Consider the following 22,829-nt stretch of genomic DNA (forward strand, 5'->3'; position numbering starts at 1 on the left):
TTTTTTTTTTTTTTGACGAAACACCCTCTTTTTTCCCCCCAGTTTGATTTCCTTCAGTCTTCCCTGTATTTGTTGCGTGCTCACTCTTGGATGGGTGCCATTTCCTCAGTGCGTGACTGCGTGTGGGTGTTATAGGGGTGTCGGACACGCTCGGGAAGCGGCGAACACACCGCTATCCCCTTTCCTTTCGGATGGGGCTGTGGCCCTGCTTACCCCGAGAGATCAGAGCGCTGCAGGGTGGGTCACAGCCTCTCAGGTGAACACATCTGACACAGCCTGGCTTTGAGTAACCATAAACGCGGGTCTCAAAACCATAAATCGGACCGGTTGCGACTGACACGACTCAGCAAATTGTGAGCGGAGATGGTGGATTGTGGATAATCCAGAAAGGGAGCCGGTGGACTTGGAAAGAGAAATCCAAAGAACGAAATGCGGGAGGATTATTGCGGGGAAGACGACAGGGTTAAAGCAGAAATCTGACTCTGTCTGACCAGCAAAATAAGTAGAAAGGGTCTTCAAGGGGGCTAGACCTGGATATTGAGAACCAGTGTTGGAGTAAAGTGAGGGGATATCTGCATTTTACTTTTTTTAAGCTGGTCATTTTTCAACAGGAGGGCGGAATCAGATCCGAGCTGGGCTCAGATAGCTTGGACTGTTAGTTGTGCTCCTACTTTGCTGCCCATTACCAAAGAATGCCAATAAGACAATCAAAATGCTGACTTGTTATCGCCCGGAGCGTTGTTTGTCCCTTTATACTGTGCTTACCACCTTAAATGAAGCCTTTTTGCTAAGTGGCCTCCATTAGAAAGGCACTTTGTGCGCCGTGGCCTTAGAGGAGGAATTCCCAGGGTGGACGGAGAGTTCTTGGCCGGAGAAACCCAGGCCAGGGGACCGGCTTTGTCGGGGGAGTTGAGAGGAGGAGAGTGGAATTGCTTTGATTGGCCCAGCTGTTCCAGTCGCTTTGAAAGCACAGGCCTTTTTTCCTGGATTTTATTTAATCGTTCCTGGGTCCTTATCGCGAGCGCGCGTTCCCCCGAGACGGCCCCGAGCTTTCTCACGGCAAGGACCGTGTGTTTCTCTGACTCCCCAACACACCGCGAGGTGGGTTTCCACCCACCTCTTTATAGCTCCATGTTTAGTTGGACGATCAAGTTGAAACGAACGGAAACCTTGGAAGACGATGACTGAATCCCTCAAATAAGTTTTTGGTTCAAGGTTAGCATTTAGCGTCGCGGCACCATGTAGTCACTCTCGCGATATTCCAATTAACCGCTTGAACGATTTACCTTAAAGTAACTTAAGTCGAAGCAGACCCTCCACTTTAGTTATCGTGATGATTTGTGTTCATCGTTACAGACCGGGTGGGAAAAAAAACAAACATGAATGAAATTAAACTAGCCTGAGAGAGGCGAGCGAGCCCCACTAGCGACTGGAATTCAGAACGAATTGTCCGATTATCAATTATAATAGCTTTAATCGGCTGATTAATCGGTCAGTCCCTAATAAAAATGTTTCTCAAAGCACTCTTGCAACTTCAGTGCCGTATTTAAATAGAAGCATCCTGATATCAATTTAGTAAAAAAAAAAAAAAAAAAAAAAAAAAGATCCAAAAACTTGAGTCTGATTTCTTCTAGGTACCACATCCTCATAGCCAAGTACGGCCATCTGGAGCCGCTGGCAGAGGTGGACCTGAGCCCCCGCTGTGCCACAGTCAGGGTTCGCTTCGGCGAGAGGGAGGAGGCCCTCAGCCTTCGTCTGGAGCAGACGGTGGGCGACCTGAAGAAACAGATCAAAACGCTGCTGCAGCTGCCCACCAACGGGGTCCGACTCTTCTACATCGACCGGGAAATGTGCTCAGTGGTGGGCCCCGAGGAGCTGAAGTGCGGCTCCCGGGCGCTGCACTCCTTCAGCATGCGTGACGGAGACGAGATCCTGGTGGTGCAGAGAGTGAAGGGCCGCTGCAGCTCCTCGGACAGTTGAGGAGTTTGATTTTTGATTTTTTTTTTTTTTTTGCAGCATTATTTCAGGTTTTGGAATTTAAAGGAAATAGAAAGCGAACGTACTGGATAATAAGTGTTGACTTGACCGAAAATGATTTTACAGTTTTGAATGTAGGGGGGGGGGGGGGGGGGGGGGACAAAGTGCTGTCCATCTTAGTGATCAAAATTTATGCATTTGTGTTTTTGCACATAAGTGATCCACAGCTGATGGGTCGCTGCTGTGGGTCCCCGAGCAAGACCCTTGACCCCCATCAGCTCCCTGGAGTGCCCCAATTTGACTGGGTAAAAGCAGATCAATAAAAAAGGTAATTTCACCAAGAGGATTAATAAAGTAAAATTTGTTTATTTTATGTTTTGGAAAAGCTGGAAATAGTTTCCAATAACCCCTTTTTTAATCTGATTGCACAGAGAAATGGCAAAAGTACTTTATTGTAATTGACAAATTTGCCTGCTCAAAAACAACCTTTTGCTTGTTGGTGATGCTGCTGCTGCGTCAAACCTGGGATTAAACAGCATTTAGGAAGCTACGAAAAAAGGCTGAAATTGAATGCGGAAACAAGGCCCTGACTGAGGGGGCGCCAGAGAGCTTCCGTAGGGACTCAGCATCAGGAACTATAGGGGATGTTGGGGGGGGGGGGGGGGGGGCTTTTCCCAGTGTCATTTCTTTTTTTCCACCATTAATTTGTGAAAACAAAATCGTGACAAGAAGAAAAAAATTTAAAGTTTGTTAAAAACACATCTTTATCAGTATGATTCATGATAATTAAAATAACTCAGTGCAAAAACGAGCAGAATCACAGACAACAAATGAACATTCATCTGTCATTTTAAAACCTTATAAAGTGGAAAAACCTCAGTGAACTGTGAACACTGGGAGAGGAGGACTCATTCTGCCACACTCTGAGGACCCCTGGCTTTACCTTAAAGGGACTGGTGTTGCCAATAGTTTATAAATAACATTTTGTGCGCATTTCCACATAACCTAGATGTAGAAAAATAAACAAGATCACTTTTTTCCCCACATTTTAATAACCATGACCGACTCAAAGAGGCTCTATTTTTATACCCTTTATTAAAGCAGAGGAGATTTTACAGGTTACATAGTTCTGCCTCTAGTGAAGTGTCTCGGAGTGAAATAACCTGAATTACCCCCCCCCCCCCCCCCCGAGCTGCCGTAGAGCACACCACTACCGCTCGGTCACGACGCCCCGGGCGGAAAGACGAGACAAGTGCGGGGTGAGTTTGGGTCTGAGATGGAGAAAAAGAAGTGTTGATGCTCAGGTTACGGCAAGTCTTCTGGCTGTCCAGCCCATGAATGGAGCGTCTCTCCCTCTCTCTCTCACTCCCTCTCTCTCTCACTCCCTCTCTCCGTATGGTAACCACACACCAGCTGCTGTGTCACGGAAACTTCCGCTGCATTTAGGTTAGCGCGGCTTCGCCCGACATGTTCTCGCCCCTCAACCCATCCACCTCCGTCTCCCCCCTTCATGCTCGTCTCATCCAGTGTTTGGCTTCTGGACTGGTTTTTTTTGGCTCACACTTTTTGAAATTGACATTATTTCCAGCATGTGTGAGAACACTTAACCCCCCCCCCCCCCCCCCCCCCCCGTTAAATAAGGGTTGTGTAATCCAAAACATGTGAACATGTGTTTCCTCATTGTGCCATCTGGATCCTTTGGGTAGCAGATAACTGGACATCACTCTTGTGTTCTTGACTTGGCTTGTGTTGGACTTTTTTATTTTATTTTGATGAGTGCTAGCGCGATGGGATGATTATTTTATGGTGAGGTGGGTCGCTGCATGATCTGGTGTTTCTCTCTGTTAGATTCGATATTTCGGTGAGTGCGTGTGGGAGAAACGTGTTGTTTCGGGGAAACTACGTTTCAAGGGGCATTTGTGATTTTTGAGTTTGTGGGACGTTAACCGCGCTTCAGTCCGCCTTTCCTTCAAGTGATACCAAAATGCAGAATTTATCGACAGATGTTTACGAAGAAAAGTGTTTTATCTGAAAGTGCAGTTTGCCTTGTGCTGTTTAGAAAATGGTGTTTAATTTATGTCACGTTTACGCTCCCATTTCCTCATGTGTATCCTGACTCTTTTTCTCTCCTCTCTTGAGATCACAATGCTTCACTTGTACTGTATAATGTTGCTTTCACTTCTCTTTAAGAAATAAATTATATGTATTTCAGATCATTGCAGCATCATCCATGCTCTGTTATAATTGGATCTATGCGTCGGATCGTGTCTGAGAAGAGCAACAAACACAAGTTGCTGAAAATTCATCTGCCTTTTTGAGAGTTTTTGAGCGGTTAAATTTAGCAAATATAATGTATCTGTCTCTCTGTATCTGACTCCCATTTTAGCAGTGTATTAACAACACCTTTCATCTATTTGAACATATATACAAAATTAATATTAACGTCCCTTTCCCACAATCATTACCTTCCCCAATGAAAGTTGGCTGCGAAGGTTATGCCTTTGTCCACCTGTATTTATTTATTTATTTATTGGTTTTTATGTATGTATTTATGCATGTTCCTAACTTTTCGCAAAGACTATTGAACCGAATTGCATGAAATTTTCAGGGATGATTTGTCTTTATCCAGGGATGGTTTCATTAAATCTTGAGAGCAATTGGGTCAAACGTCAAGGTCTAGGTCTAAATTCTACAGGTAGTTTGGGTGGTTAAGGAATTTACTGCTATAGTTTGACAGCAAAAAGACCCCGAACCTCGTGTTTTTACTTGTGATTGTTGGTCCTTTCTTTTTGTCAACCCCGTGAGAACTCACCTTATGCTTAAATCAGCAGCAACCCCTCTAAACTTTTGACAGTCGTGGTTCCCATGCTGGTGTGCAGGACCCCCTTGGGGAATAACAGAGCTAATTAAAAGAGGACTTGACGTTTTGCCTCCTGATTTCAATATTAAATGTCAAAGAAAACCATTTTCACCTTTAAAAAAAAAAAACAAAAAAAAACAACAAAAGCTAATATTTGATCTGAAAATCATATTTAAGTCTCTATTACATGATGGAATTTGTGGAACCAGTTTGTATAAACATTGCTGCGGTTTAAAAAATATGCCACCATGTTTTTAAAATACTGTGATTGATTCAAAGGCTGCATCCAAGTATTTAGCAGGTTGAATGAACTCTCCAACTCATTGTCCCGACAAAAAACAAACAATTACGGAGACTAACTGGATCATTTCAACGTCCTGGAAAGAAAACCATATGAGGTGGGCGCATGTCTTCTGTCACAAGCAGGCAAAGCGTACTCGTGGTGATCCTGCACGCCTCCGTTGCTCTGGCCGAGTTCCAGGCCGTTGGAGGAGAAGGAATTCTGCAGATCTTCTCTCTTTCTGGCAGCAGCAATTCGGCCCGAGCTTGCAAAGAGTCCATTCCATACGTGTCAGGCGGTGTTGTGTTTCTGGGGCATTCCCTCTATTTCCCTCCTGCCTTCTATTCCGGCCGCATGGCTCTAATCCTGTACGGGATATCTATGCCACCCTTCCTTCAGCGCACCGTCACCAAGAGGAACCTCTTCTCAGTGAATGGCAGCGAAAGAGGAGTTGGGACATTGTTCTTCTTTGTCAAGAACCTCAGCAGAAATACTGATACAAATACTTCAAATGCCATCATCGCTATGCCACCAAATTAGGTTTCAAATATTTGTAAAGCTTCTACTCCTTTTGGTGTCAGTGTTTTTCATTATCTCTGATCAAAAGTCGACCTTTATGCTGATCATCACGGGCAATCCCTCCAACCACAGAGTGTCACCACTGAGTTTGATAGACATCGTCTCTCTTGAAAACCTCTTTCTTTCTTGTGATAAAATGATGACTTTTTCTCTTGAAAATGGTAAAGTCATATCTTTGCTCATTGCAAGATGTTTTTTTTTTCTTTATGACAAACACAGCATAGGTCAACTATTCTTTTGCTAAAAGTTGCTGTGTGTCTCCCAATCAACATATATGAAACTTAGCTTATGAAACGAGCCGACAGTACTCGGCTTACGTCACGTCGCTTGATGAGATCTGCTGATGCAAAGGTCAGGCCAAACTTGAGAAGATGGCTGTGATTCCATTGTTTCTCTCGCACCTCGTAGCGTAGACGGGACCTGGCTGTGCGGTTGGTTAGTCCAACTTACTCCTGATCTGCGCCACTGCATTATGAAGTGGGACCGAGGGCAAGGGGGGTTGAAGGAGGACTATTGTGCACTGAGGTGAAGGAGTCACTGGGGTAAGAAGGTTTGAGTTACTGGAAGGAGGTCCACCATTGTGAATGGAAAGGAAGGAGAGGAGGGCAGGGAAGAGCCAACTTCTGGGCATAAGGGGTTGAATTAGAGTGGCCCGCTCCACGGATTAGGTGACCGCCAAACAGAGCTCAGTGAGTATCCAGTCCAGGACCTTTTTTTGTGAAGGTCAGGCTTGATGGATTTTCTTGAACTTGTGATGCTGGATACTCTGACCCTTTTCCCACACAATACCCTCCTGCTGCTTCCAGACCTTTGATGCGATTTGCGTCAAGTGTAGATCATTCTTCGGGTGACGAGCATTTTGAAAAATGGCTTAACAAAGAATTGCATTGCTTACAGTATGACCGATGTCGATTGGTATGTTAGATTAACAGATCTGTGATGCAATTCAAATGTGGATTTTCACAGTTTGTCTTTGGAAACCAACAACCATTTTGATGATTTTACCATTGGAACTTCTGGAGGAATAAAAGATCAAGCTCTATTTAATGAAGAGTTCTTGAATATTATTTGCATTTCTATTGTATTTATCTGTACTTGAGCCAATAATCCTTTCCACAAGCTGTGTTAGGGTTACTCTTTATACTCCTTACTTACAGATTTACAAGTCATGTACCAGGCAGACATGAAGTTATTTGGCCACATCAGAAATCAAATTAGTGAGAATAACCAGACTTTAAATCTCAGTAAGATGTCTATTGTAGCTATTTTGTGACTTTGATGTCCCAGTTATAGAATTAAGATAATCTTAACAAACATACAGAAAGAGATCTAATAGTGTAATAGTGAACCAATACATTATCCAACTTGGAAAAAAGGCCTCTTTGGATTGCCTCAGTGTCATTTTTGATGTCTTCAGTCCAGTAAAATTGGATCAATTCTGAAACTTCATTTTATGTTGTTCAAATGTGCTATGAGCCAAATAAATGTATAGGAAGCTTCTTTTTGAGATTTCTGCTACTTCTCATAATACCAAACGACACTGTGCTTTGCCCCATGGACACCATATGTGATGATATGCCTGATCAAACTTGTGCAAGTTAGAGTAATTGCATTTTTAAACCTTTTCATTGTCATAATTAGTAAAAATAATAATAATTGTGAATGCTACATGATATTGCAGGAAACCAGGACTCAATAATTCATAAAATGTTAAAAAAAAAAAAAAAGTATATAGAACATTTTCGATCACTTCCATTTAGAGACGGCTACACACAACCAAATGGCATATAATCCAGTCTTTTTTTGTTTTGAGACTTTACAAGTCAGGTAAAAAAAAAAAAAAGAAAGTCCAAAAATTTAAACAATAACTTGTTATTTGTTGATTTCCTGGCATTTGAATTTGTGGAAAACAAACAGTTAAGAGGGCCACCCAAGCATTCAGTAAAAAAAGAGGTTTTATCAGTTGATCATGTTTTCTGGTCTGAATGAATAGTCGCTGAAGAAACGGGGTCCATCAGCCTCTCTTTTCCGCCTCTCTCACCTCAACATTTCCTAAAACACAAACCTTTGATCGGGAAAGTCCCCTTTCGCCCATTAAGTCACCTGTAACTGTTGACTTTTCATTTCTTTTCTTTTCTTTCTTTTTTTTTTGTACCTTTTCTCATTGTACAACATTCTCTTTCACAGGTTAGTTAAGAGTATGTGAGCATTTACACAACAAGACGTGGGAGGTATAAAAGAAGCCCCCGTAGAGAGTCTCGGTGTGGCTTAATGGGAGCCCCGGCCCTGCCCTGAGTCCTGGAGCCTTTCACACGTCTTGCTCCCTGCCTCTCCAATTACTTCCACTGTCCACCAGCAACAAAGACCCAACTGACTGCCCTTTCCTTCCCAGACCCGATCAGCGGGGATCCACCTGAGATTTCCCTTCACTATCTCTCCAGCATCTATGGAAATGAAGTGTCTTGTGTAACCTTGTAAATGAGGCTGTTCCTAATTAAAAAAAAAAAAAAAAGAGGCACACAAGAGTATCCAAAGTGACTCATGTTAATCCTGTAACTTTACCTCCCACGCCGATTGAAAAGCAAGGTTTCGGACCCCGTGTGTACTTTTGCTTTTTGTTCATAAATACCCCAGAGTGAGACTGTACTACTTCTGTGAGTTTGTGTTTGAGCTTCAACTGTACTGAGTGAACTCTGCCCAGAAGGGAATATCGCAACTGAGGCCTGCTTCAGACGTAGCGGCTTTGGCACCAACCGAATTTTACCCTTGTTTGGAAAGACTGAATCTCTGTTCGGTTTATCAACAGAAAATTGCGTTAGCTGTTTAAAACTGTGAGATTTGAAGGTGATACATCAGGACAGAAAGCTAAAGTGTCCATCAAAGACACTTTTAAATCATCATCCAGCTCTTTACACCTGTCAATGTCAGAGTCTTCCTGAAAGCCTCGCATTCATCCATTATCCTCTCTTTGGACAAAAACATTCCTTTTCATTCGGCATTTTAAACATTTCTCCAGTCTTGTTTGTCCATCTTCCCTCTGTTATTTCCCGATCTCTGACCTCCATTCTCCCCTTCTTGCTTGTTGCTCCTCTCGTTCTCTCTCTCTCTCTCTCTCTCTCTCTCTCTCTCTCTCTCAGATTCCTACGCTGTCCCTCCTCTCAACTCCCCCACCTCTCCCCCCCACCTACCCCCTTCCCCAAACACTGATCTCAGATTAAGTCGAACACTATCCCAGCTAATGTTTGCACCTGCTTCTTCAGGCAAAGCTCACTTCTGCAGCTTTTCCACAGTGAAATTCCCCCACGTCATTCCTGGAAGGGACTTCATCCGTTTGAGCAAAACACAAACACTCGGATTGATTGAGCTTCCGCTGGAGCTCCCGTGGAGTTGGAAGTAGTGTCCTTCTCCTTACCAGGACATCCAGCTGCTCCAAATACCCTTCATAACCTCCTCTGCCTCCCTTTGCATCACCGCCATCACTCTGTGGATGGTCCTCTGCTGGATGGGACACTGCTGTGTGGAGATCGCCAGGTTAGACTAGTGAGGTGCTCAATGTCCATCTTCTGAAAGCAGGTGAGTGCATGAGTCGCTCTTCTACTCCTTCTGATTGATCGCAAGTTTATTTATCAATGTTGTGCAATAAGTAACCGTCTTCTTCTATGATTTTAATGTTGTTTAGTTTTCAGCAACTTTATGAAAACAATAGAAATAGCCCTTAAATTTAGATTCAGAATAATGAGAACAAATCATTCAATCTTTCAACTTGTCAGCAGGAACATTTACGCTCATTTATGACTTTTATCAATCTGTCATGACATCTGTCTATCCTGATATGTTTCATTGACTGAATTAACATCTCAGGTAACAGAGGGTGGTCTCTTTTTACTACGACCCCTGAGATAAGCATTTTTCACAGTCTTGTTCAGGCTTTATCTTAATTGGCGTCTTAAACACCAGAGAAAGGGAGATAATGCCTGTCAGATGAGATGTGAGCCGCAAGAGTCAAAAGAGCAATTGCTGTAATCTTGGTGTTGACAAAGTATGATGAGAGGCTGATGACGGTCCAGCAGACGTCTGTCAGCAGTGTCCACTAGGTTTGGCACACCTGAACACAATATAACATCAGACTGAAGTCACACATTAGAGAGATGACAGAGATTTGGGAGGGCAATGTAACTGAGATCAGATATTCCGTGCCAGATGCTACAAACCCAAAGTGTTTCCATGCTCTCCGAACAGAGAGAAGATTTAGGGTAAACAAGTATGTTCAAATAAAATTATTCAAAAGTTCATTTTCTCAGTCAGACTTAAATGATGTGATTTCCAGATTTAACATTTTGACAATAAGGACGACATGAGCGCCAATATTACTTTTGAACTCAAAGGAAAACACTGTTCTTCATGTGAAGGCTCCAGATGTGGACCCCAATATACATGGAGCGGAAAACATTTCTGATTACACAACCTGCATCAAGAAATGTGTTTTTCTTAAAAAAAAAAAAAAACAACAACAAACAAACAAACAAACAAAACAACAACAACACACACACACACACACACACACACACACACACACACACACACACACACACACACACACACACACACACACACACAGAAAATACTGAAAGCTGTAGTATTTCTACCAGGCCTGTAGTGACATTGTAACACTGCCCAAAATAAAATCACAAAAAGGAGATCAAGCATTCGCAAGAAACTCCAAAAAACAGGATCTGGAGGTTTGTGGTATATGTTAATCTCCATTTCCAAAACACAATTGTAAATAAACCCAACCTTATAATCCACCAATATGTTGTGGGTTAGCACATGCAGGTGAAGGAAAAAGTTGAGCGATAACCATGGCATTTTCTTTTAGCAAGTTTCCGATTTTATCCAATAATGGAGCCAATTCTACAACTTTGCAATTCGAAAACACTGACCTCATGTGGACAGAATGCCTATCCAATTATGCGGATACACCAAAACTTGTTTCCGTGTGAAAAGGGTCTTAAACTTATAGCTAGAAAGCCACCTGGCGTGTGATGTTGCAGCAAATGCAGGTGAAATTCCTAAAATTTACCTGTTGGCAAAGCTGGAAGCATTCAAAAGGAACCACCCAACAGATATACATAAAAAACAACATTGCTATTGTTCATATCGGCAAACTCTCTGGTTAAAGTTGCTGACAAACTTCTTTGGCTGGACAACTCAGGTCTGCTTTCATTTGAACTACAAAAACCTAAATTTATGACAGGAGACTATCGATACACTTTATTTGCCACAAACTGGATTCATGCTGGCTAGCCAGGTAGCTGGTAACGTTTTAGTTAATTTTCGGCTAAGATTTATTTTATTAACTCACAGACAGATTTTAAACCTGAGCTGTAATTTTCCAATCCAAAATGTTAAAAAAAAAATTGGGGAAAATTTGCAATGATATCCAGATAAAACCAATGTATGTCGCAGAAACGGGGAACGATGATGTTTAAAATAAGGCGGGGTTTCTTCAGTTCACAGTCTCCACACACTACCTTTTGATGTTTCACTCCAGTTCATTAAACAATCCAGTTTGAATGTCGTATAGCGAGTGTAGAATCTGTCAATTTGTCTTTACATTCAACTTCTCCCGTGGGAAGCTCGCCAATCCCGTCTTTGAACAACCCCTGAGGGCCACGACGATGACCTTGGCAATTCAAACCCACTCACTTAAAGCCATTAGTGCCCCAGTGTTTACGGTCCTTCCCCTTTAGCCAACAAGGCATGGATGGGTCCCAAGCAGGAGTGGTAATGAGGTCCTGAGCAGCCTCACAGCCTCAGACACAGAGACCCCGGAGCAGAGCAGACCCGTCCTGTCAGCTGCAGGGAACTGAGGCATACAGAGTCCTGTAGTCCACTGTTGCCAGCTCACATGGGACTATAAGGCAAATGTGATCCTGACACATTGTTCTGGCATGCATAATAGGGCCTTTTCAGGGCCCCTCTGGGGAGACCTGGGAGCCTGATCTTAAAGAAGTAACGTGACGTTAGCCTGATGGTTCTCTCTCCTCTCAGCTTTTGTCCAACAACCTTGTTTTTTGAGAAGCTGTCCTATGACTCATGTCTTCCTGCAGTTCCATAACCTTTAACGGAATACAGCACAAATGAAGACGTGTGTGATCTGACCTCTCTCCCGCTTCTCTCCGTTAGAATGGTCAGGCCAGGCTGTCCAATCATTCTGCTCCATCTCTTCAGCATCTTTGCAGAGAGAAGAGGTATGAAACTTAACAACGCCGTATAGTTGCGCGTGCAATTCATGCTGTATAATCCAAATCAGTCATTTTGTCAAGCTGACACAGTATCCCATCTTCAGCTAATTCTCAGGACATCCTGTATCCATATGGACCTGGCCATAGGGATCTAGAGACCCCCAAGATGGATGATGGGAGTTCTGCAGAAATAACTTTGCTTATCCCTTTTGTTTTCTTCAATGTACCCTACCGTTCAATCTACGTGAGTCAGTATTACAGCTTGACACAGCCATAATGGGAATACTTTTCCGGAATGCTTAAACTCCATCCCGTCTTTTCTGATTCACAGGTAAACAACAACGGCGTAATCTCCTTCAATGTGCAGGTTAGCCAGTTCACACCCGAGGGTTTTCCCCTGAGTGACAGCAGATCATTCATTGCTCCACTCTGGGCAGATGTGCACAACGGCATTCGCGGTGACGTTTACTACCGAGAATCCACAGAGCCAGAAACACTGGAGCGGGCAACACAAGATGTCCGAAAGTACTTCAAAGACATGCCCAACTTCACTGCCACCTGGGTCTTTATTGCAACCTGGCATCAGGTTACTTTCTATGGAGGAAGCCAGACAACTCCGGTAAAGTCCAGAATCATTGTAACTCAGTCATTAGTTTTGCAAAGTGAAGCAACAAAGATCACAAAATCTTTCTGACATAGATCTCAACATTTACTCTCTTTGTTAACCCTTGGGAATTATTGTAGACATTTTGGTCAATTTGGGAAAAAAATGATCCATTTTATCCTCTGGTTACAAATCAAATATGCAAACAGAGGAGAGCTTGACAGTGAAAAAATAGCAAACAAAAGTGAGCTGTGCAGTTTGGTGGCCACAGAAAGGAAGGATCTCCTGTGGTACTCTGCAGTGTATCTTGGTGGGATGAGTCTGTTGATGAATGTGGTCCAACTTTTGAGCAGGATATTATGGGTGGATGGACCTCACTTTTGAGGGTAGTGAACTAAAATAATGCCTGAGAGTTATTACTTTTGAAAGTATTAAAGTTCCCAGCTATATCTTGAAATAGTCTCATATAGTCCCATATGTTTAACAACTAGTATTACCTTTTTTTTTTTTCTTTAAATAACTGTTAGGAGCCGTGATATTTACAGCCTCAATATATTGGTATTTCATACAAAAAAAAGTCATTAACATTGGTTATTAATAGATGATTTAATCAATAAATACACCTATATATGTTTACACATCGTGTTTATTATATTGTGTTTTCTAAACATCAAAGAATTATGTTTTCATCAAATAAAACTGAAGTGCAATACTGAATTTAGCTCAGGCATCTGTGGTACGTTTTTAGCCTTGAGTTGACTCTCAAGAACTGAATTGCTTTAGTGGTGCAGAAATTCTTTGTTGCATATTTTGCACGCTTCCATCCAACACTATTTAAACTAAAAGTTTCCGTCACGCATCATATGTATTAGCCTGTGGTTAACCACTTTTGACACAGTATGATCGGTATGCCAAAAACTGAAAATAAACTTTGAAAATAAAATATTTATTTTTGTTTTTTCAACCCACCATTTTTCATTATCCAGGTTAACATGTTAAAGCCGAGTCTTTAAATTATCAGTTTGAACTGAGACATTGTATTTGTCTTTTTTTAAACTCTTGTTTCTTCCTGTTTGATCAAAAGGTGAACACATTCCAGACTGTGCTGATCGCAGACGGGATGGCATTCTTCAGTATGTTTAACTACGGAGAAATCACATGGAGCACAGGAACTGCCAGTGGTGGAGATCCTTTAACGGGACTGGGTGGGACAACAGCTCAGGTATTTTCACAGCATCCCATCCCCAAAACTAATTCACACTCATCATAATCATTTCAAGTTCTGCAAGCCGCAAGAAAAGCATTCGATCGTGTATGTATTCCTCACACCTTTCCCCCTTTTCAGTCAGGTTTTAACGGTGGTGATATTGGTCACTTCTTCAACCTTCCGGGATCCCGATCGAATGACGTGGTGAACATTGAACAGACAACCAATGTGAATGTTCCTGGACGCTGGTTCTTCCGTGTGGACACTGAACTGATAAATCCTTCTAATGGCTGCAGCTTCAATGGTGAGTCAGAACAATGAAACCAGACAATCATGTTGACGCAAGGTAAGATATGACCAGAGGAACAGCTCCTGTTGGAAAGTTTATTGAGAAAGAGGTGACTCAGTCATTTTTGTGAAGAGATGATCGCTAAAGATGCTGAGGATGGACCTGCCAGGCAAAGAGAAGAAGAATGGTTGGTGATGACATGCACATATGCAGTGAGGGAGGAGATGCAAGGCATTGGTGTTAAGAAGGGGGATACAGGAGACAAAGGGTGTTGGAAGAAGATGAATAAGAAAGTCCAATAATGAGCCTCTTAGAGACCTTAAAAATGGAGGAAATGGTTGGTCCACAACAAGGCTTGGAGACCGCTGAACAATTCTCTTGTTTTGCTTGCAGTGCTCGACAGTATATATGCCTCTGAATGTTAATTCTATATTCTTGCAGGTCGTTTCTACAGACGAGGGGAAATCTTCTGGCTCTCTGATCAGTGTTCCCAGCGATGTCGCTGTCTGGACATCGATAACGAGGTGCAGTGTCAACAGGCTCCATGTGGGCAGCTCGAGACCTGTGAGCAGCTGGAAGGGGCCTTTTACTGCCAACCCACACGCAGCAGCACTTGTGTGGTCTTTGGGGACCCCCATTACCACACCTTCGATGGCTTCCTCTATCACTTCCAGGGCACCTGCTCCTATCTGCTGGCTCGGCCATGCTGGGAAGTTGCAGGGCTGCCCTTCTTCAGCGTGGAGGCCAAAAATGAGAACCGTGGCGTCGCCTCCGTGTCTTGGCTCAGAGATGTGACGGTGGATGTGTATGGTCACAGGGTGTTGTTACCAAAAGGCAGCTTTGGGACTGTTCAGGTGAGAATTTGCAAGAGTAATTTGTGCAAAATATGGAAAGCGCCATCTTATGATTTTGATAATTGTCTTATTTTTTGGAATAGAATACTTTATTGTCACCATTATCATTATCAGCCCATACCAGTGAAAGTTTGTCAGCAAAACAACAGGTGAATATTCTCAAATTGTGTCTTTCTAGGTGGATGGCTTGATGAAGACTTTACCAGTCCAACTGCAACTTGGTGCTATCAGGGTGTACCAATCTGGGGTGGCTGTTGCTTTAGAGACAGATTTTGGACTTCTGGTAACCTATGATGGCCAACACTATGCATCCATCTCCCTACCCAGCTCCTATTTCAACAACACTTGTGGTCTTTGTGGCAACTATAACGATGACCCTGCGGATGATCCTGTTCTGCCTGATGGCTCTTTGGCGGAAAGCGTGGTGGAGCTGGGAGGTAGCTGGCGAGCTGAGGACACGGACTGGAGGTGTACAGATGGATGTGCACTGAACTGCAGTGTGTGCGACCCGGTTACAGAAGCCTTCTACTTTCGTTCGGATTATTGTGGGCTCATCAACAAAACCGATGGACCTTTCAGGGACTGTAGAGCTGTGGTGGACCCGACAGCCTTTGTGTTTAGCTGTGTATATGACATGTGCAGCAACAGGGATAACATCACCACTCTGTGCCAGGCCATCCAGGCGTATGCACTGGCCTGTCAGGCCCTTGGTGTGACAATACGACCCTGGAGATCTCGCACCTTCTGTGGTGAGTTTCAGCATATATTCCTCAATATCTGAATTCATTAAGACTCACCGAGTGTAATCCAACATATTTCTCTATCTTTTCTGATTGGTTGTCAGCTTTGTCGTGTCCAGAGTTCAGCCATTACCAAGTGTGCACTAGTGCCTGTCCAGCTTCCTGTTCAGACCTCACTGCTCCTCTGTACTGCGCTCATCCTTGCACTGAGGGCTGCCAGTGTGACGCAGGCTATGTTCTCAGTGGCAGCCGCTGCGTGCAGCGTGAAGACTGTGGTTGTGAGCATAATGGCCTCTATTACCCTCTTAATGACACGTTCTGGGCTGGCCCCAGCGGCGAAGAAGGCGAATGTACCCTCCGCTGCACCTGCGGACTAGCTGGGGAGGTCTCCTGTTTCAATGAGTCTTGTAAGGAGGGTGAGGTGTGTGTGGCAGAGGTGGGCTTGCTGGGTTGCTACCCTCGGAGGGAAGGAGTATGCTCAATCACCCAGAATGCTGTGACATCCTCCTTCGATGGCACCTACCTGCAATTCCCAGACGACAGCTCCTACTACTTGCTGAAGCTGTGTGGCCTGGTGCCAGTGAACTGCTCCATGGTGGAGGTGAAGATAGGAAGGCGACTGGTGAACAAAGGACCAGCTTGGAAGAGACCTGTGATAGTAACAGTGGCTAACATGGAGGCACAGATGGGAGGGTTGGATTTTGACACAGTAAAGGTATGTATTTTGTGTACAAAACTGTCAAAACATTTTGGTGACATGTTTTCACCCGCTGAAAACCAATGAACTGAACTCTTTTGTTCCAGGTTAATGGTGAACTAGTGGGACTCCCATACGTCCATCCAATGGAAACAATGATGATCTACAGAGCACCAGGCAATGCCACAGTGGTCGAATCGCGTGGTTTGATTCGAGTCCACTACACCCGCCAGGGATTCCTCAACATCTCCCTTTCCACTCTCTACTACAACGTCACTTGTGGTCTGTGTGGCGTCTTCAACAGCAACTCCACTGATGACCTTCGGCTGCCCAATGGACGCATCGCAGAGTCTACTGACCTGTTCACAGAAGGGTGGCGATCGATCGCTGATGATCTCACATGCAACGGGGACTGTGATGACCTGTATCGCATGTGCACAGACTTACGTCTTTACCAGAGTCCCTGGATGTGTGGCAACATCAATGACCCCGGGAATAGTTCATTTCTGGCTTGTCACGCAGTGGTCAACCCCTCGCCATTCTTCCGGAACTGCTTGTATAACATGTGCGTCAGAGAAGGAAACCGTTCGGCCCTTTGTTCCTCACTGCAGGCTTATGCAACGGCCTGCCAGGATGCTCAAATCGCCCTCACTTACTGGAGGAGTGCGACCAACTGCCGTGAGTAGACATGCTTTCACTCCTAAAGAAACAGTTATGTCTACCTCTTAAACTATATTCCATGCTTCTATCAATACGGAGACTGTCCTATGAAATGTGTTTAAACAGGAAAAACAGGACTTGTCTTAAGATGAACCATAACCACATATGTTACATGTCACTGCATGCCACTGTGATAATGGGTGACAATGGATACATACATACATACATACATACATACATACATACATAGAAAGGAGCGGGCTTTTTCCCTATTGATAACAAAATAAAAGCAAACAAACTAGCTTCACCTGCAAATATATGTTATCATCTGTTTTGTATTATCTTTATTCAAAAATTGTCAACTGGAAGTTAATTCCAAAGACTTGAACATATGATTTCAACTTTCCAATTCAATATGTTTTCAACTGATTAAAATTTGAATCAAGAAATGCAGACTAAATTTAAATCTATCCAGGGTGGAGGTATTTAACCACACCGTCTCTGTGGAAAATGCCAAAAATCTACCAATAGGTATCTTGAATATCTTTCATATGTGAACGAGTTTTTCGAGTTCATGTCAAAACTTTCCTTTTTTTTTTTCCTGAAGTTGGTGCATATCTATTAGGTGAAGGTCTGGGTTAGAACCGTATTCTTATATTAGTACATATTGACAAATGGCGTCACATATAAAGAACAACCACTGTTACGACCGGGCTGGCTAGGGATCTGGGTGTGAGGGAAACACTCACAATCACAGCTCGGGGCAATTTAGAGTCAATAATTCACCTCATATGCATGTTATTGGACTGTGGGAACAAATTTACGTGCACACAGGGAGGACGTGCAAACTCCACAAAGAAAGGCCCGGACAGTATTTGAAACCAGACATTGTTGCTGTGAGGCAAAAGTGCTAACCACTGCCCCGCCATCTCATTTTACGTCTCAAGTATAATGGGGTAGTAAAGTCATGCTTTATTATAAAAAGGCTGTTATCTCTCATTCCTGCCCACTGAGTGCCTGTTAGCTTTAGCATTATCAAGAGCTGCAGCTCAGTCACTATTTTACTAAAGTCTTGTTTTTTGGAAGAAGACCGGCTAATTAATCTTACATACTCAGTCTTTCTGGAAGTAGTATTACCATTAGGCCTTTGAATTATCGAACCTAACTGCGCAAAACTAATACAAGTAATGCCCAATTTGAACTTTGGAAGTAACTTGTGAAGTAATTCGCCACATTTCTAAACAAATATTCAAATTGCGTAATTAGTAATTTTCATACACTTGCATCTTAATGCTTTTTTTTTCTGTTATCAGCAACAGTACTGTTGGCCTCCAATGTGCACAGCTAACCATAAGACCAGTAAAGACATGTTTAATATGCTAAACCCATGGATGGATGGTGAAATTGACTCTTTCAGATGCCAAAACTTGTTCAGCTCAAGCTTTTTTATAAATACTTCCTTGTGTGGTTGTCTGCTGTTCGCCCACAGTGTCTCTTCCTCCTCTCTTGTCTCAGCTCTTCCTTGTCCAGATAACAGTCATTTTGATGAATGTACCACCTCCTGCCCTCTGACCTGTGCCAACTTGGATGAGCCTGAAGAGCCGTGCCCGCTGCCGTGTCAGGAGGGGTGTCAGTGTGAGGACGGCTTCGCAGTTCGGGACGGCCTGTGTGTGGCTCGTAGCGACTGTGGCTGCATGAGCCACGGCCGCCAGCTGGCTACCAATCAGACTTTCTGGACCGACTGGGAGTGCCAGGAGCGCTGCTACTGCAACGGCTCCGACAACAGCGTATACTGTCAGCTCGCACCCTGTCACCCTGAGGAGTACTGCCAGGAGAATGATGGCCTGTATTTCTGCCAGCCACGCACTGAGGCCCTGTGTGTGGCAGCCGGCTATGGACATTTTCTACCATTTGGTGGTTTACCATTTGAGCTGCAGAGTTCTTGTACCCTCAGAATGGCGACCAGCAACTGTGGCAGAGAAACTAATGACCACACAGCCATCAGCGGAGCTTTTCCCCAGTTTAAATTGGCAGCACGTAATGAGGAAAGAGACACTGGCCAGGCAATTTGGGTGAGGGGCTTTGTGCTGGAGGTGTACGAGTATGAAATAGAGGTGTCACGAAGCTACAAGAACACTGTCACTGTAAGTATTTGTGTTCATTAAGAGAAAACCTGCTATGGTAAATGAGATAACTAAGCATGAGCTCTGACCAACTTTTCTTTTTCTTTTTTTTCTATTGCATGACCTGTGAAGGTCGTGGTTGTTGCATTTGTGAGGGCATGTTATTTCTAATCAAGCCGATAGAATAACCGGGCAGAGGATGAATTCCTCTTTGATTGGCTTAAGACGGATCTAATTTCAATGGGCATCTTTTATCAGGCTGGATTTGGCTCAGACGAAACCCCAACCCTGAGCGACATTTGGACCGGGTTCACAAACCGAGTAAAAGATCTGAGGAGAAACAGAAATGACACACACTCACACTCATAAGCAGCACCCCGTGTGCACACTCGCACACTTTATCTGTAATTTCCCCCACATCACTCCCTCTTACACATCCAGTTAGAATGAGAGGAATCCATAAACCCTCTTTCAGTTAGTTTTAATAGTGTCCATTAATGCTTTCATCACCTGGGTCCGCCCTCAAGCAAGTCAGCTTGGATTAGAAATTAGAACTTGATGCGAGAAATTGCTTCTTCAGGAATGTGTGTGCCTAGGATAAGCTCAAAGAATAAACGCCAAACCTTGAATTTCCCCTCACTCAGGTGAATAAGGAGCGTTTGTACCTTCCTCTGAAGCTGGGACCAGGAAAGGTTAACATCATCACCTCAGGCATGCAGCTCATTCTGGAGACAGACTTTGGCCTGAAGGTGGCCTTCGACTGGAACACCCTGCTCCTGTTGACTTTGCCCCGCGACCTCTACAACGCCTCCTGCGGCCTCTGCCAGGGCATGCCCTTATCACCCCCCACCCTCACCACCTCCGACTGGGGCATGACCTGGGCAGAGCGGGACACGTTCTGCCAGGTGGGCTGCGGAGACTCCTGCCCGCGCTGTGGGCTGGGAGAGAAAAACGGGCTCAGCGACGGCCCCCTCATGGTGGCCGATGCCAACGGGATCATAGTCCCCGACGACGAAACGAACGAAGTCAGCACGGGCATGCGCTTCCACATCGGAGACGGCCTGTATGTGTTTGTGGAGCCCGAGGCGGTGAGGCTGTGCGGGCTGATCGTAGATCGGGGCGGCGCGTTTGCACGCTGTCACAGCAAGGTGGCGCCTGCTTTCTTCTATCAAAGCTGCCTGCAGGACACTTGTATGGATCAGGGGGCTCAGGATACAATCTGCAACTGGCTGCAGATCTATGCCAGCACGTGTCAGACTCAAGGGGTACCGGTCACAGGGTGGAGGAGTGACACACCGTGTGGTGAGTAGATGTGACTACCAATAGTGATTTTTGGCTGTGGGTACAGGGATGCCGAGTTCTCAGAAGTCGGTGATCCCAAGTTGCTCATCGGGCATTTGTTGTATCACGATATTGATAGAACACTCACACAATACTCACCAAGACAAATATTCACCATTTTTATCCTTTAGCCATTGTGGCAACATTAATCACATGAGGAAAAAGACGTAGTTCGACCGACCAACAGGAAATAGGTCCGTAACTTCAATGAAAGATCACACCATTACCTAAAAACTTATAACTCAATTAGGATCAAAACTTTAACATGCAAGTGATCTGAAAACACACATGCATGGTTTCATAGTTATTGATATTTTGTTCTCGATCGGCACATCACGAATGCTCACATAAATCCAGATCTATCTGAGCAGGTGTGAGATTGTTTTTCTCCTGGATTCCTGCACACATTTACAAAACTTCCCTTTGTGATTCCCACTGAAAAAAACACATTAACAGTATTCATGGTTGTTCACAGGCCTTATTGTCCACAACAATGGCAGCTGTTGTGTCTTCTCCAGAAACAAGCACCATTTCCAACTGACTGTGATGTGTGTAGATTATCCCCAGAGTCTGGGATGTTGTCTCTGTTGACAGTATCACAAGTTCCGCGCATGAATTGCTGCGAGCCAAACAAAATTCCTTTCAGCTGCATTGATTTTGTTTTCAAGCCAAAAACACCTCAGGCTCCCATATTTGGTCTGTGTGTGCTCGGCTGGATGCTTTTAGAAGCTCGAGAGTCACATCACAACTTCCTTCAAACTACAAATGGTTGTTTATATGTTTTCTTTGTTTGTATGCAATAATGCTGACGCTCATTAGTAAGCTTTGAATGTGTTGCAGCAAATCGATGCAATTACCTGCAAGGGTTTGAGCCCTGCTCCAGGCGGTTAGGACACAAGCATTGACCTGATGCTTGTAAAAAAAAAAAAAAAAAAAGAGCAAATTGGCACAGTCAACTATTCAAGGCTTGCTTACTTACTTACTTGCTTAGTTTTAACTCAGGAAGTTTCCCTCGCGAACCACTGCTGACGTCTTTACCAACCTGCCTGCCTCCCAGTCCAGAGCTGTCCACCTAACAGCCATTACTCCAGTTGCATGTCGGTGTGCTCGCCTCAGTGCGCCCCCGCCCGCGGCCAGAGGGACTGCAGCCAGGACTGCGTGGAGGGCTGCCAGTGCGACCAGGGCTACGTGCTCAACGGCAAGAACTGCATCCTGCCTCAGAACTGTGGCTGCTACACTGATGGCAAGTACTATGAGGTCAGTCTTACGTTCGGTTTTACACGTGAATAAGTCATTTAACTCTCGTTCAAAAACCAGTCACTCAAACTTTTCCCTACCGTGTCTGGGTAAGTTAGATATGGTTTGGTTTCATGGTACCGTTTTAGGGATGCAGTGGCTTTTGTTTCCTATTCAAAATGCTTTATGGAAAATGGGTCAGGGCCTGGATCTGAACCCAGCTGTACACCGTGGACTGGTCACCAGTAGGGCCGACACATAAACGGTCACACAAGATTCCAAAATATTGCATCTTGTGCATAACAAAGAGCTTGACAATCCCCTATGAGGTCAAGAACGCAACCTGCACAGACATTATGTTAGAAAGCAAACCATTACAGCAAAACTATGAACCTTTACACCAAAAATGTCATAAAAATGTCATAAAAATCCTTTAGAAATAGAGAAACAAACCACTGAAATGAATTCATGTCAATGGAAGAGTGTTTGCAAACGTTGATAAAGCTTGAGTTTAAATTTATTTGCTGTTTTGACTGAAATTATAAAAACAGTTGATGTTTTTTGCCGGAAAATAATTGGAATTATTGAGAAAAAAAACAAAACATCTATGAGCCAGCAGTGTCAGCTGATGATGCAAATCTTTATCCACTTTCAGCCCAAGCAGCTGTTCTGGAACAGTGACTGCACAAAACGATGCCAGTGCATCGGGCGGAACCTCGTCCAGTGCGACCCGAGGCGCTGCAAGGCGGAGGAGGAGTGCACGCTGCGGCACGGCGTGCGCGGCTGCTTCGCACGGCGCTCCCAGCACTGCGTGGCCTCGGGCGGCGGCGTCTTCAGGACGTTCGACGGGGCCTCGCTGCGGCTGCCGGCCTCCTGCTCCTTCGTCTTATCCACGAACTGCCACAAGCTGCCCGACCTCTCCTTCCAGCTCATCGCGAACTTCGACAAGTGGAGCACGCCCAACCTCACCACCATCTCTCACGTCTACCTGTACATAAATGAGGAGAATATACTCATATCTGGCAGCACTGTCAAGGTGGGAGAATCTTACTGAATGACTCCGGCCTATTTTCTGCAAATGAATAGTGCTATGTGAACAAAAAGTGGAAAAACACCAGACTGCATATTTAGAGGCTT

At 44.2% G+C, this 22,829-nt stretch overlaps 1 protein-coding gene across 1 annotated transcript in view; it reads left to right on the forward strand.

Moving 5' to 3' along the window:
* The window catches only part of tecta (tectorin alpha), a 38,621-nt gene that overhangs the window by 8,141 nt on the left and 7,651 nt on the right, over positions 1–22,829 (forward strand). Inside the window, exons 9-25 of the mRNA XM_080483379.1 lie at positions 1,635–1,975; positions 3,826–3,838; positions 5,264–5,546; positions 11,447–11,547; positions 11,883–11,947; positions 12,046–12,185; positions 12,273–12,560; positions 13,630–13,767; positions 13,891–14,056; positions 14,483–14,895; positions 15,074–15,644; positions 15,740–16,350; positions 16,440–17,010; positions 18,508–19,136; positions 19,760–20,417; positions 21,514–21,713; positions 22,348–22,728. Of these exons, the coding sequence (XP_080339505.1) occupies positions 1,635–1,975; positions 3,826–3,838; positions 5,264–5,546; positions 11,447–11,547; positions 11,883–11,947; positions 12,046–12,185; positions 12,273–12,560; positions 13,630–13,767; positions 13,891–14,056; positions 14,483–14,895; positions 15,074–15,644; positions 15,740–16,350; positions 16,440–17,010; positions 18,508–19,136; positions 19,760–20,417; positions 21,514–21,713; positions 22,348–22,728 (5,569 nt within the window). The remainder of the gene's footprint in view (positions 1–1,634; positions 1,976–3,825; positions 3,839–5,263; positions 5,547–11,446; positions 11,548–11,882; positions 11,948–12,045; positions 12,186–12,272; positions 12,561–13,629; positions 13,768–13,890; positions 14,057–14,482; positions 14,896–15,073; positions 15,645–15,739; positions 16,351–16,439; positions 17,011–18,507; positions 19,137–19,759; positions 20,418–21,513; positions 21,714–22,347; positions 22,729–22,829) is intronic.

This window comes from Lipophrys pholis (assembly GCF_963383615.2).
Source record: "Lipophrys pholis genome assembly, chromosome: 16".
Taxonomy (NCBI): Eukaryota; Metazoa; Chordata; class Actinopteri; order Blenniiformes; family Blenniidae; genus Lipophrys; species Lipophrys pholis.